The following is a 13,086-nucleotide window of genomic DNA, read 5'->3' on the forward strand; positions in this document are numbered from 1 at the left end:
AACATGAATGAGGGGCTCTGCAGTGTCCGGCATGGCTGCACCAGAGCTAGGCCCTGCATGGGGGCTACACCTAGTGAAGCGCAGTCACTTTTGTTTCGTCTAAAGCGTGGTCCAAGCTCGTTATAGCAGGCACTTCACCACCCCAAGCTTCACGAGAGGGGGTGCAGTCGTGCAGCGGGAGGAGCAAGAGTTGGCCGCTGTTTGGGTGCCATGGGTGTCCTGGGTAGAGTTGAGGGCCTCCCCCGGGAAGGAGAATGCTGAGCCCCAATAGGAAACACTGCCCTGAGCTACCTGATGGCCAGCCTTCTGTCCATGGGGGAGCCCTTTCTTTTCCTTATCTCTAACCTAATACCCCTCTTTCCTGAGGTTCTCTCCTACTGCCTAAGCTGTTTGGCTCTGGGAGTTACTGGCTAGCTTGTCCCCGTCGGGATCTCATCCCCATCGGGATCTCTGGCGGGGCTTCTTGACCAGCTCCCCCTGGACCTGCGGCTGGAGACGGAGTTGTGCCGCTCTCTCCGTCCTGGTTTGCCTTTTGAGGCTTACCCACTCCTCCATCTGGGCTATTTTAAAATGATTAGAGCAGAACCTTTCAATCAATTCTATCTAATGCATCTGTAGAGCTAAGGGGGCGGTCCCTTATGTGAAACCTAATCTTTATAGCTAGGCCGATGGGTGTGCTCACCGCCGAGGCACGTCATTACAATGCTCTTTGGCTAGTCATTGTCATTAGAAATGTAAACACTGATTGGGGACCTTCCAGCAGGAGCTGTCTCCAAGCTCTTCAACTTCCAGGTTTACCTTTGCGGCTTTGGGTGCCCCTTCAGGGCTTGAGCTTGGCAGGCTGCTGCGGTGGGGTTGTGGGGTGGACCCCTGAGACGGGAAGCACTCGCCCCCCAGCACCTACTCACCCCGGGCTCTTCATTCTCACTTTTCCCTGGTAAGTTCCGGACACCGCAGTGTCCGTACCCCTTTCGCGGCCCATCCATTGGGCGCCTGCTTCCTGGGCCACCGCTTCATGCTCAGTTTTTTGGGCTGAGCCCTCTCATCTGCCAGTTTGAGGCACCCCAGGAGTCTCAAGATCTCTGCTGGGAGTGGGCCAGGCTGCACAGTCTTCTTCAGAGGGATTTGTGACTCCCCTAGAAAGGTTAAGAAACGCTATTTTAGACCAACCTTCTGGGTAAGGGACTAGTGGAGTTAGGGATTTTCATGTGCAGTTGAACGCACAGAAGGCGCAGTTGCTGGTGTTTGTATCTGCTCTGCGCTGAGACTGGCTCTTGCAGGTGTGAGTGAGGCCGCGTGGCCTTCTGCACAAGTCACAGAGAAGGTGACGGCCACTCAGGTCGTCCATTGGACCCCACTTTTTTTTTTTTTTTTTTGCAAAGTGTAAAGACATGGGGCTGGCACTCCAGATCTGCTTTGGGCTTTTTCTGTTACGTTTTAAGGGAGGTGGGCAGAGCATGTGGCCCGTAGCTAAATGCTCCACAGGCACTCACAGAACAAGCCAGGAGAGAAGCTTTGCTGTGGAGGTGCTCCCAGAGCTGCCTCTGAGCAGGCTCAGCCCGGGGAGGCCCATAGGCTCCCATCTCCCGTTTCCCTTGTTGATGTAGATGCTTAGCTCTTTTGATTGAAGAAAGAACCTTCATGCGTTTTTATCCTTTTTCACCTTTGACCCCAAACTTGACAGCTGCTCGGGTTGGAGTTTCTGGACACGTGGCCTGTAGCAGCCTGGCGTCTGTGGCGCCTCGTGTGGCTGCTGGCATCGGTGAGGCATGAGCTATGAGTGTGCCAGCCTCGGGCCCTTGGTTTTGTCTGCCTCTGGCATGTTTGCATTGGTGGTGGAGCTGACCTTTGCCCCTTAGAGAGTCTCCTGTGGCCTTCAACGGGGAATGGGGGCCAGATGATAGCGCGGGCCTTGTGCTGCGGGAAAGGCTACTTCCTCAGTCAGAGGTCATCTGGAGGGTTTTCCCCTCCGGTTGGAAGTGTTCATGCAACTTCCAGCTCTGTCCTGGCCCAGCTTGGAGGTGGGCCTTCCTGACTGGGCCATCCCTTGCGAGCGTTCTCAGCCCACACTGGCTCCCTCTGCGCACGCCCCCACTTGTGAAGGAGCTGAGCCGCACACGGTGGGCTGTCTTGGGGCACCCATGTTGTGTGTTTTGGTTTTGTTTATTTTGTATCTGCCTGGTTTTTCCAAGTCTAATCAAGATGTCCCCTGGGGTGACATTCTTTGCTGAGAGAAGGGCACATGCCTTGGTTCCCTGGGCTGTAGAAAGCCAGTGCTCAGCCTTGCTTTCTGCCGCAGACTTGGGGCCCGGAGAGTGGCGATCAAAGCATAGTGGAGATAACGCCCAATGGGAGGCTGAGGCAGGAGAATGGCATGAGGCGGAGCTTGCAGTGAGCCAAGATCGCACCACCGCACTCCAGCCTGGGCAACAGAGCGAGACTCTGTCTCAAAAAAAAGAAAAAAGGAAAAAAATGGTTATCTGCATCCTGGTTAAAATCAGTACCACCACGTCCCACACGTCCATGGTAACATGGACTTGCTGGATAGGACCTCCTTGCTCCATGGGCCTGGAAGCAGCTGCTTCAGAAGGAAGGTGGTGCGGCCGGCGGCAGCGGAGGGCGTGCTGTGCAGTGACGAGATGGTGCAGGCCTGTCCACAGCCCTGGCCCAGAGAAGGAGAGACCTCACTGACCCCTGCTGGGCCTGCCTCTGGCCATCTTCATTTTGAAATTCGGTATCATTGTCTCCAGAGGGAATGAGCAGCTCTTTCTGGGGGGCAAGCACCAGCTGCCCTGAGATTGTGGAGGCCTGCACTGCCCGCCTCTCTGGACCTCAGCTGGTTTTATTTCCATGCCGTGGCAGGGGGCAAGCAGACGCTGTTTTTCCTTCCCCCTCACCACAGCTAGGACTCCACATGCTGTTACAGCTTCACCCGAAGAAGAGGTGGTCCTGACCACGCCTTGACTTCTGCCCGTTCCCTCTCCCTGTGTTGGAAGGGCCGCACTGTCCCTGTGACTTATTGGTGCTCCCTTTCCTCTTGGGGTGTTAGGATGAGAGTTATACAGGAAGTATAAAGGTGAAAGTAGCTCTCTAGTAGCCTGTGACAGGGAGGATCATCAGACAGGTGTTTACTTCCTTCCTGGATTACTTTTCCAGGAGACACCCAGATGTGGCAATAGCTCTTGGGGTTTTGGGCTGACGTACAGGAGCTGAAGCTGTGATGTCGCGTGTCCGTGTCCTTAGGACAGTGTTAAGTGGGGAGCTGCCCCCATCCTGCATTCTCAGCAGATAGCAGGCATGTTTGCCAGCCGGTTGGTTAAACAAGCTCTGAAAACATAAACATTGATGGTTTTGGTGGTTTCATGTGTTGTCGTGTGACGTAAGCAGATGCTACCACAGCAGAGCCAGAGGTGAGCAAGACGTAGGGCAGAGAATCCCACTCACAGTAACACAGGAACTAAAACAGCTTTTTAAAATATGTTTGCAGGCCAGGCATGGCGGCTCAAGCTTATAACCCCAGCACTCTGGGAGGCCAGGGTGGGAGGATCACTTGAGGCCAGAAATTCGAGACCAGCCTGGGCAACATAGGGAGACCTCAAATCAATGTTTAATGACCTGGGTGTGGTGGTGCACACCTACAGTCCTGGCTACTCAAAAGGCTGAGGTGGGAGGATCCCTTCAGCCTGGAAGCTCAAGACTGCAGTGATTATGCCACCACACTCCAGCCCACATGGGTAACAGAGCAAGACCCTGTCTCTAAAAAAGAAAAAAAAAAAAAAAGCCACGTTCTGCTTATACAATTGCCAGGATTTGGGGTTAGTTTGTGTCTGGGTGGTGGTTGTGGTTCTTAGTGGTGACACCGAGCCCAGGTTCGGCACCGCACACTGCTGGCTGAATGAGGAAAAAATATCTGATAACCCACCAAGAACCTGTAAAATGTGTATCTCCTTTGACCCATTAATTCCATTGCTCAGGAGTTTACCCTTTAAAAAGTCAGATAAAGATTTATATATAAGGGGTCACTTTAATATCATTTGTGTTTGGGTTTTTTTGTTTGTTTTTTATAATGGAGTCTCACTCTGTTGCCCAGTTTGGAGTGCAGTGGCGCAGTCTCAGCTCACTGCAATCTCTGCCTCCTGGGTTCAAACCGTTCTCCTGCCCTCAGGCTCCCCAGTAGCTGGGGTTACAGGCACGTGTTACCACACCCAGCTAAGTTTTTTGTTTTTTGTTTTGTTTTGTTTTGTTTTGAGACGAAGTCTTGCTCTGTCGCCCAGATTGGAGTGCAGTGGCGCAGTCTCAGCTCACTACAACCTCCGCCTCCCAGTTTCAAGCAATTCTCCTGCCTCAGCTTCCCAAGTAGCTGGGATTACAGGCGCCCGCCACCACATCCAACTAATTTTTGTTTTTGTTTTTATTTTTTTTTTTTGAGACAGAGTCTCACTCTGTCGCCCAGGCTGGACTGCAGTGGCGCGATCTCGGCTCACTGCAAGCTCCACCTCCCGGGTTCACGCCATTCTTCTGCCTCAGCCTCCCAAGTAGCTGGGACTACAGGCGCCTGCCACCACGCCTGGCTAATTTTATATATTTTTAGTAGAGATGGGGTTTCACCGTGTTAGCCAGGATGGTCTCGATCTCTTGACCTCGTGATTCGCCCGCCTCGGCCTCCCAAAGTGCTGGGATTACAGGTGAGCCACCGCACCCGGCCTAATTTTTGTATTCTTAGTAGACATGGAGTTCACCATGTTGGCCAGGCTGGTCTCGAACTCCTGACCTCATGATCCGCCCACCTCAGCCTCCCAAAGTGCTGGGATTACAGGCATGAGCCATCGCGCCCAGCCTAATTTTTGTATTTTTAATAGAGACAGGTTTCACCATATTGGCCAGGCTGATCTGGAACTCCCGACCTCAAGTAATCCGCCCGCCTCGTCCTCGCAAAGTGCTGGGATTGCAGGCGTAAGCCACCATACCTGGGCTTATTTCATAAATATTTATTATGAACCTACTAGTATGTCAGCACCAGAGATAGTATTAGACACGGCAGACACCATCCCTGTCCCTCCTAGAGCTGACAGCGTAGTTGGGAAGATGGAAATTAAGTAAGTAATGACACTCACAGAAAGTAACTGCCATTCTGGTTCAGGAGAAATCTGGGTGTTCCCCTGAATAACAGACACTGAGCCAAGGGCCATGGACATCACCCAAGTCCATGTGGTGATGGGTTTTGTGCGTGGCCTTTTTTCCCCTTAGGACCCTTTGTTTCTCAGGTGATCCTTAAATAAGCCAGGTATGAGATCCATAGTCTCTCCCGCTGCTGTCACACACGGCATTGCTGTGAAGCGGAAGGTGGCCTGAGAGTTGCTAATGCCACTGTGATTTCAGCCGCCAAGCTGAGCCACCAAAGAAGGAGGCTGCCACCGCGGGGCCGCAGGTGAAGAGAGCAGATGAGTGGAAGGACCCTTGGCGCCGATCCAAGTCTCCCAAGAAGAAACTCGGGGTGTCGGTCTCCCCGAGCCGGGCTCGAAGGCGTCGGAAAACATCAGCCTCGTCAGCCTCTGCCTCTAATTCCTCCAGGTAAGGAGGGCTCGTGGGACAGCTGGGGTGTCAGCACCTTGGAGCCGTCAGCTGACACCATGTACCTCACTGGGTCAGGTGGGGAACACCCCAGCCCCACTGTTTGCTGTGGCGTCGTTACCTGCAGACCAGTCAGTGGGACTAACCCGGCGTTTATACCTTCAGCAAAGAGCATCAATGTCAAGTAGGACTGACGCAGTGACCCCAAATGGGGCACAGACCCCGGCGACTGAGCCTGACTGCTCCCAGGGAGTCACAGGCCACACTGGAGGGAGGGGCACCTGGATGCGGGAGGATGCACAGACCTGGGGCCCAGTGAGTCCATCTGTTCCTCCAGACTGGACCTGAAGCTGTTGCCCCTCCACCTACAGTCCTGGTCTCAGCACACAGGAGCCCGGCTCCCGAGTGAGGGATGACGGAAAGCGGGGGGCCGGGGTAGACCCCATGATGCTTGGCAGGAACAGGAGGTGTGGGTGGGAGGCCAGGCTTCACTGAAAGTGGATGCAGATGAACAGATAGACACACACGGACCCACGTGAGCTGGGTCTGCCCACTCAGGCCGCGCCACCCGGTAACAGCAGGCACACCCCACGCCCAGGTCTTGATTTCTAAATGCTGTTCTGCACCAAGGAGGGATGGCACTGAAGAGTGTCTGGGGGAGGCTGTACGCCTCTGTGCGCGCGTGTGCAGCTGTGCGTCTGTGGGTGTGCAGCTGTGCATGTGTGCGTCAGGGGGTGTGGGGCAGGGAGGGCCCTTCTCACTTCTCGCCGCGCTCCGTCCCGCCCGCCCCAGGTCGTCTTCGCGGTCATCGTCCTACTCTGGCTCCGGCTCCTCCCGGTCGCGATCCCGGTCTTCATCCTACAGCTCCTACTCCAGCCGCTCTTCCAGACACAGCTCGTTCTCAGGAAGCCGGTCCAGGTATGTCCCCAGGGCCCATGAAGGGCCCTCAGCAGGTGCAGTGAGCATGGGCACCTGCGGATGTGGCTTTAGTTGTGGCGCCAGTAGCCCCTTGGGGTATTGAAAGTCCCTGCTGGCAGCTGAACTAGGATGGCCAGGGGGTCGTGTCCTGTGTCCCCCACCAAACACCAGCCTTGCGGGCCCTCGTCCTTGTGTAGATGTGTGCTGTCACTGAGGGCCACAGCCTGAGATCCTCGAGTTGAGGCACTCCAGTCCTCCGGGGACAGGCCGAGGAAGGGGCCAGACCCAGCCCTGTCCTGTGGGTGTTTCTGTGGGAGCTGTGCTGCTGCCCCACTGCCAAGGAGCCTGTCTCCTCCTGTCCTGCACACACATGAACGTGACACTTGCCTCCCGGAGGACCCGCCAGTGGATGCTGACACCTTCCACGCTCTCTGGTCTACTCTGGGCCTGTGTTTTTAGCAGATGACAGAACAGTCCAGAACTGAAGTTAAAACTGAGGCACATAAATGGAAATTCGTGGCCTTCTCCATGGTTCTGGGTGGGTCCTCAGTGGGCTTGGGCTGGTGAAGAAACAGCCCCAGGCCTCTTCCGACACCTTTGTTCACTCCCCTAGGTCCCGGTCCTTCTCTTCGTCCCCGTCCCCGTCCCCAACACCTTCCCCACATAGACCTTCCATCAGAACCAAGGGAGAGCCGGCCCCACCGCCCGGGAAAGCAGGGTGAGTGCCCAGCCTGTGGGCAAGTCCTGGCCGGCCAGGCCTCCACAGGCTGCAGCCTCCTCCCTCCATCTCTATCTCTCATTTGTGTTTGGGACCAAAGAGGTGAGGATGCCTCAGGGGGCTGGCCCCAGGGGGTGACTGGGCTGGGAGGCACTGGGCACAGCCCCTGTTCTCAGGGGCCACCCTTACACAGCAGCACTCCCTCGGGAACCCTGGGGACAGAGCACAGCCCTGGGGACACGGCAGCAGCCGGGTGTTCTTAAGGGGTCTTCCTATTAGCCTGCTCTCCCCACTGCCTGGCGGTGCCTGTAGCTCTTGCCTGTTAGAGGGGAGCCTGGAAGGGCTGCTGGGGGCTTTGAAGCCGTTCCCGAGCACTCTGACACCGATGGGTGGGGAGCCGTGTCCAGGCACGAGCGTGCTCACCGAGCGTCACAGGCATGCAGTGTCGTTCCCCGAGCTGTGGGTCCATTGAAAGGGGATGTAGGCCAGCGGGGCCTCGTCCACCAGCCCTGCCCTGCTCGAGCCTCCCTGTCTCACAGAGAGAAGTCAGTGAAGAAGCCGGCCCCGCCTCCAGCCCCACCACAGGCCACCAAAACCACTGCTCCTGTCCCCGAGCCCACCAAGCCAGGAGACCCTCGGGAAGCCAGGAGGAAGGAGCGGCCAGCCAGGACCCCCCCGAGGAGGTGAGCACTCCGGCGTCCGGGGCCCTCAGGCTTTCCGTGTTCTTGGTGCCACTGTGATGCTGGCACTGCTGGAAATCCAGAGTGCCAGGGTCCAGAGCCAGGTGGTGGGAGGCGCCCCCTAGCCGAGCAGCACCCAGTGAGCCCTTACCCGGGAACCTGCCCTGTCCCCTCCCTGAGCCTGTGTTTCTGGAGCGTGAAGGGGAAGGGACAGCGTGGCAGGGAGCACAGGCCTTCCCGCCATGGCCCCGTCTGCACTGGAAGGTGCTGCCCCCGAGAGACTGCACTTTTTATCTTGACAAAACACTGAGCCTAAAGGAAGACAGGCCCAGGCCCTGTTCCAAGGCGGTAGCAAGGCCAGTCTGGAGGCTCACCTCACAGGGCTGCTGGTGGGGAGGGGAGGCCGCGAGGGGCTGTGGAGGCCCCCCCTGAGCCCCGCTGTTGCTTGTATTACAGGCGGACGCTAAGCGGCAGCGGCAGTGGCAGTGGTAGCAGCTATAGTGGTTCCAGCTCCCGATCCAGGTCATCCCCGTCACCCTGTGCCTCTGTTTCTCCCTCCCCGTCGGGGCCAGGAAGTCCCAGAAGCAGCCAGTGTGGGTTGGGCTGTCTCCCACAGGCGGGCTGGGGCCCTTCTGGATCTGAGTCACCTTGGGGCTGTGGAAGGCTGCGGTTGAAGCTTTGACACAGGAGAAAATGGGCCAGGACTCGTGATAGGAAGACCCCCTCCCCCCACAAAAACAGCTTCACAAACTCGGGGGCACTCAGGTCAGGAGGAGGTGCCTCTGCCCTGCTGACTTGATGCCCAGCACCCTGAGAGAGCACCTGCACCTGGGGAGGAGCCGGCAGCTTCCAGCCCAGCAGGGCAGAGGCTGGGCCTGCGTGACCTATCACACCTGTCGAGGGAACCGGCCTGAGGGGTGGGGAAGCCGATAAAAACATCTGAGAAGAGAATACATGGAAAAGCTTTGTGGACCCGGTGCGGCGGCTCACACCTGTGATCCCAGCACTGTGGGAGGCGAAGGCAGGAGGATTGCTTGAGCCCAGGACTTGACGACCAGCCTGAGCAACATAGACCCCATCTCCACAGAAAAAGATTTTTTTTTTTTTTTTTGAGACAGTTTCATTCTTGTTGCCCAGGCTGGAGTGCAATGGCGCGATCTCGCTACCTCCGCCTCCCGGATTCAACCTCAGCCTCCTGAGTAGCTGAGACTACAGGCGCACACTGCCACGCCCAGCTAATTTTCTGTATTTTAGTAGAGATGGGGTTTCACCATGTTGCCCAGGTTGGTCTCAAACTCCTGAGCTCAGGCATTCCTCCCACCTTGGCCTCCCAAAGTGCTGGGATTACATGCGTGAGCCGCCGCACGCAGCCTAATTTTGTATTTTTAGTAGAGACTGGGTTTTACCATGTTTCTGATCTTGAACTCCTGACCTCAGGTGATCCATCCGCCTCGGCTTCCCAAAGTGCTGGGATTACAGGTGTGAGCCACTGCACCCAGCCCAGAAATTTTTTTTAATTAGCTGGGTATAGTGGTGTGTGCCTATGATCCCAGCTACTTGGGAGGTCAAGGTTGAATGAGCTGTGATCACAACATTGCATTCCAGCCTGGACAACAGAGATCCTGTCTCAAAACAAAAAAAAAGGATTTTTGCTATTTAGTTGTTTTAAAAGAAAGTATTAAATCAGTCCTTAGATTCCTTGCATAGAACTCTTTCATTTCCAGGCAGCAGGTCGTTTATATATTTGTCACAGTTCTTTTTTTCTTTTGTTTGTTTTGTTTCTGGAGAGACATGGTCTTGCTGTGTTGCCCAGGCTGGTCTCAAACTCCTGGGCTCAAGTGATCCTCCCACCGTGGTCTCCCAAACTCGTGGGATTATAGGCATGAGCCACCGCGCCTGGCCTAAATGTTTCTTAATAAGTCTGAAATGTTTTAAAGACCTGACTTTTGAAAAAAAAAAAAATGGTTCTCTTACATTCCCCCGTTCCTTGCTCCGGTACCCAGTGTACCTGGAAGACGTGGTTGGTGTTTTCTCGAGCAGCATATGGGCAGGGCAGACCCAGGTGCCAGTCCTGTGTGCTTTGTGTCCGTGTTGAGTGCACGCCAGTGAAGCTACAGACCTGCTGTTTCCAGTCTGTCTGCCGTGTGTTCCTCAGGCATTCCCTGAGACTGCGGAATTGCTCCTTGTGTTTTTAATTTCCCTGTGGGCTGAGGCTATCTCCCTTTTGTCTAAGCCAGGGACTCTGCTTAAATTCCATCCTTGCCACTGTTGAGTCAGCTCAGTCCTGTTTCCCTTCCCAAGAAGCAACCTGACATTCGTTTTGTTTTTTGTTTGTTTTGAGACAGAGTTTCACTCTTGTCGCCCAGGCTGGAGTGCGATGGCATGGTCTCGGCTCACTGCAACCTCCACCTCCCGGGTTCAAGCGATTTTTTTGCCTCAGCCTCCCCAGTAGCTGGGATTACAGGCCCCTGCGACCACGCCCGGCTAATTTTTGTATTTTTAGTAGAGATGGGGTTTTACCATGTTGGCCAAGCTGGTCCCGAACTCCTGACATCAGTTCAGCTGGGTCTCGGACCCCATTGCTCATGACGAGATCTGCCCATCTCAGTCTCCCAGAGTGCTGGGATTACAGGCGTGAGCAGCCGTGCCTGGCTGCAACCTGACATTCGTTAGTGAAATGGGGCCCTGGCCTAGCCATGGGGACGTCCCTTACTTTGTAACCCTGAAACTGCCCAGTGTCCCCCCAAAATCACACATTCCGTGGGTACATGATCCATAAATGGACACTGGGTAAAAGTGGACCATGGAGCACCCCCTGCTGGCCCCTCCCTCCAGTCTGGCTGGGGTGTGGTGAGATGTGCTTGTGTGTCCAGGTCCCTGAGCGTGAGCAGCGTCTCCTCAGTGTCCAGTGCTACGTCGAGCAGCAGCTCTGCACACAGCGTGGACTCGGAGGACATGTACGCAGACCTGGCTAGCCCCGTGTCCTCAGCCAGCTCTCGGTCCCCGGCCCCAGCCCAGACCAGGAAGGAGAAAGGTACTCAGGAGCCCTGGTACCTTTGGGGAGCAGCTCCCGGGGGAGGAGGGCGGCATCAGCACAGACTTTGCCTGGCTGTTGGTGTGGCCATGGGAAAATCACCAGTACCCCCATGACTGCGGATTTATCATTGGTAGGAAAATCTAAGAAAGAAGACGGTGTTAAAGAGGAAAAGCGGAAAAGGGATTCGTCCACACAACCACCCAAATCTGCAAAACCTCCAGCAGGGGGGAAGTCCTCCCAGCAGCCCTCGACACCCCAGCAGGCACCCCCCGGGCAGCCCCAGCAGGGCACATTTGTGGCCCACAAGGAGATCAAGTTGACACTGTTGAATAAGGTGAGGGCAAGGGCCCTCCTGGTGGCTGCCCCAGCGTCTAGGCCTGGGTCCATCTGCTTCCTGAGACAGCTTCCTCCTGGGGGACGGAGCCTGAGTGAGGGCAAGTGGGGCCTTGCAGGTGTCAGCACAGCCTGGGTAACAAAGCGAGACTCCATCTTCCCGGCCTGGGCTGGGAAGTGTGAGCATCTGGGGAGGTTTGGGTGCTGCTGGCCTCTCTCTGAACAGAGAGGGCGTTCTCTTCGTGCCTGTGGCCGCCATTCCCTGCCATGCAGTCTCAACACAATACCGGAAGCCTCGGTCCCTGTCCTCTGTCCTCAGCAGGACACATCCCTGTCCTCTGCTGGAAGGGCAAGAGGCCTGGCTTCATGGGTCCCAGGTCCTCCTAGAGTGGCCCCCGTGGGGAGCAGGAAGGCCTGCAGGGTGCTTCCCCTGGAACGTGAAGGGCCCCAAGTGCACAGTGGGGGTGCCCTTGGTCCGGGTCATGGAGGCCTCACTCAGGGCTACGGGGTCTCATGGGTGTGTGGTGGGACCTTTGGGAGCAGAGCAGGTTGCTGGCAAGGAACCCATGTCCTCTGGGGCGAGGACACGGCTTCTGGCTCCTGGCCCTGCTGTCCTCACTGGCCTCTCTCTTGTCCCAGGCGGCTGATAAAGGAAGCAGGAAGCGCTATGAACCATCAGACAAGGACAGGCAGAGCCCTCCTCCAGCCAAGCGAGCCAACACATCCCCAGACCGAGGTGAGCCTCCCAGCCCCTAGGGGGCAGGGCAGAGGGACGGGAGCCTGGGGATGTGGAGCAGCTGGGTCTCAGACCCCATTGCTCTTAACAAGTAGGAGGAGGGTCCAGAGAACATCTGACTTGCAGGTGATGCCTGTCGGTATTTAGGGTGTTGAAAACTAAAACGAAGAAAAGGTTTTAAATATTTGTTTAAAAATAACAGGACCGGGCGTGGTGGCTCACGCCTATAATCCCAGCACTTTGGGAGGCTGAGGCCGGCAGATCACTTGAGGTCAGGAGTTCCAGACCGGCCTGGCCAACCTGGTAAAACCCTGTCTCTACTAAAAATACAAAAATCAGGCCGGGCGCGGTAGCTCATGCCTGTAATCCCAGCACTTTAGGAGGCCAAGGTGGGCAGATCATCTGAGGTCAGGAGTTTGAGACCAGCCTGGCTAACATGGTGAAACCCTGTTTCTACTAAAAATACAAAAAAATCAGTTGGGCGTAGTGGCGTGCGTCTGTAGTCCCAGCTACTTGGGAGGCTGAGGCAGGAGAATCGCTTGAACCTGGGAGGCAGAGGTTGCAGTGAGCTGAGATTGCACCATTGCACTGCAGCTTGGGCAACAAGGCAACTGTATTTTTTTTTACACATGTGCCATTTTTGCAAAATATATTTTCCAAAACAAATGAGCAGGAATGGCATTGGTTTTTCCATTTTTGCAAATCTCTTTAGTCTGGCTGACGGAAGACGGCTGGACCCACATGCCTCGTGCCTTCTGGAGATCCTCCCAGGCTCCTGCGGACTGAGTGACAAGGCAGATAGTGTCTATATTACTGTTGAACCACATAGACCTGAAAGGGCCTCGGGGACCCCCAGCCATGCTGACCACACCCCAAGAGCTGGGGCCCAGATGGAAAGACAGGGAGATTGTCCTGGCTGGCTTTGATGGGTGGAGCTCAAACCAAATAGAGGACAAGGGGGCCTGGCCACCTGCACAGACACTCCCAGACACAGAGAACAGGCAGGGGGCTTCCAGACCCCTTCCCAAGCAGTTCTCTGGGTTTGTCGGACACAGGAAGAGGAAGCTGCTCACCTTTGTCCCTAAGCCCAGGG

The 13,086-nt window shown here is 55.8% G+C and overlaps 1 protein-coding gene across 18 annotated transcripts in view; it reads left to right on the forward strand.

Moving 5' to 3' along the window:
• Window positions 1–13,086, forward strand: part of ZC3H18 (zinc finger CCCH-type containing 18) — a 62,809-nt gene that overhangs the window by 47,706 nt on the left and 2,017 nt on the right. For 14 of the 18 annotated variants that reach the window (XM_016930374.4, XM_054668568.2, XM_063797482.1 and 11 more), the window contains 8 exons: window positions 5,380–5,571; window positions 6,364–6,489; window positions 7,103–7,207; window positions 7,747–7,890; window positions 8,344–8,409; window positions 10,761–10,921; window positions 11,059–11,258; window positions 11,897–11,993. In XM_016930374.4, coding sequence (XP_016785863.1) covers window positions 5,380–5,571; window positions 6,364–6,489; window positions 7,103–7,207; window positions 7,747–7,890; window positions 8,344–8,409; window positions 10,761–10,921; window positions 11,059–11,258; window positions 11,897–11,993 — 1,091 coding nt within the window. The remainder of the gene's footprint in view (window positions 1–5,379; window positions 5,572–6,363; window positions 6,490–7,102; window positions 7,208–7,746; window positions 7,891–8,343; window positions 8,410–10,760; window positions 10,922–11,058; window positions 11,259–11,896; window positions 11,994–13,086) is intronic. The other 4 variants (XR_008539861.2, XR_010152470.1, XM_063797484.1 and 1 more) reach the window with 1 other exon arrangement.

Source organism: Pan troglodytes, chromosome 18, assembly GCF_028858775.2.
Source record: "Pan troglodytes isolate AG18354 chromosome 18, NHGRI_mPanTro3-v2.0_pri, whole genome shotgun sequence".
In the NCBI taxonomy this organism is placed as follows: domain Eukaryota; kingdom Metazoa; phylum Chordata; class Mammalia; order Primates; family Hominidae; genus Pan; species Pan troglodytes.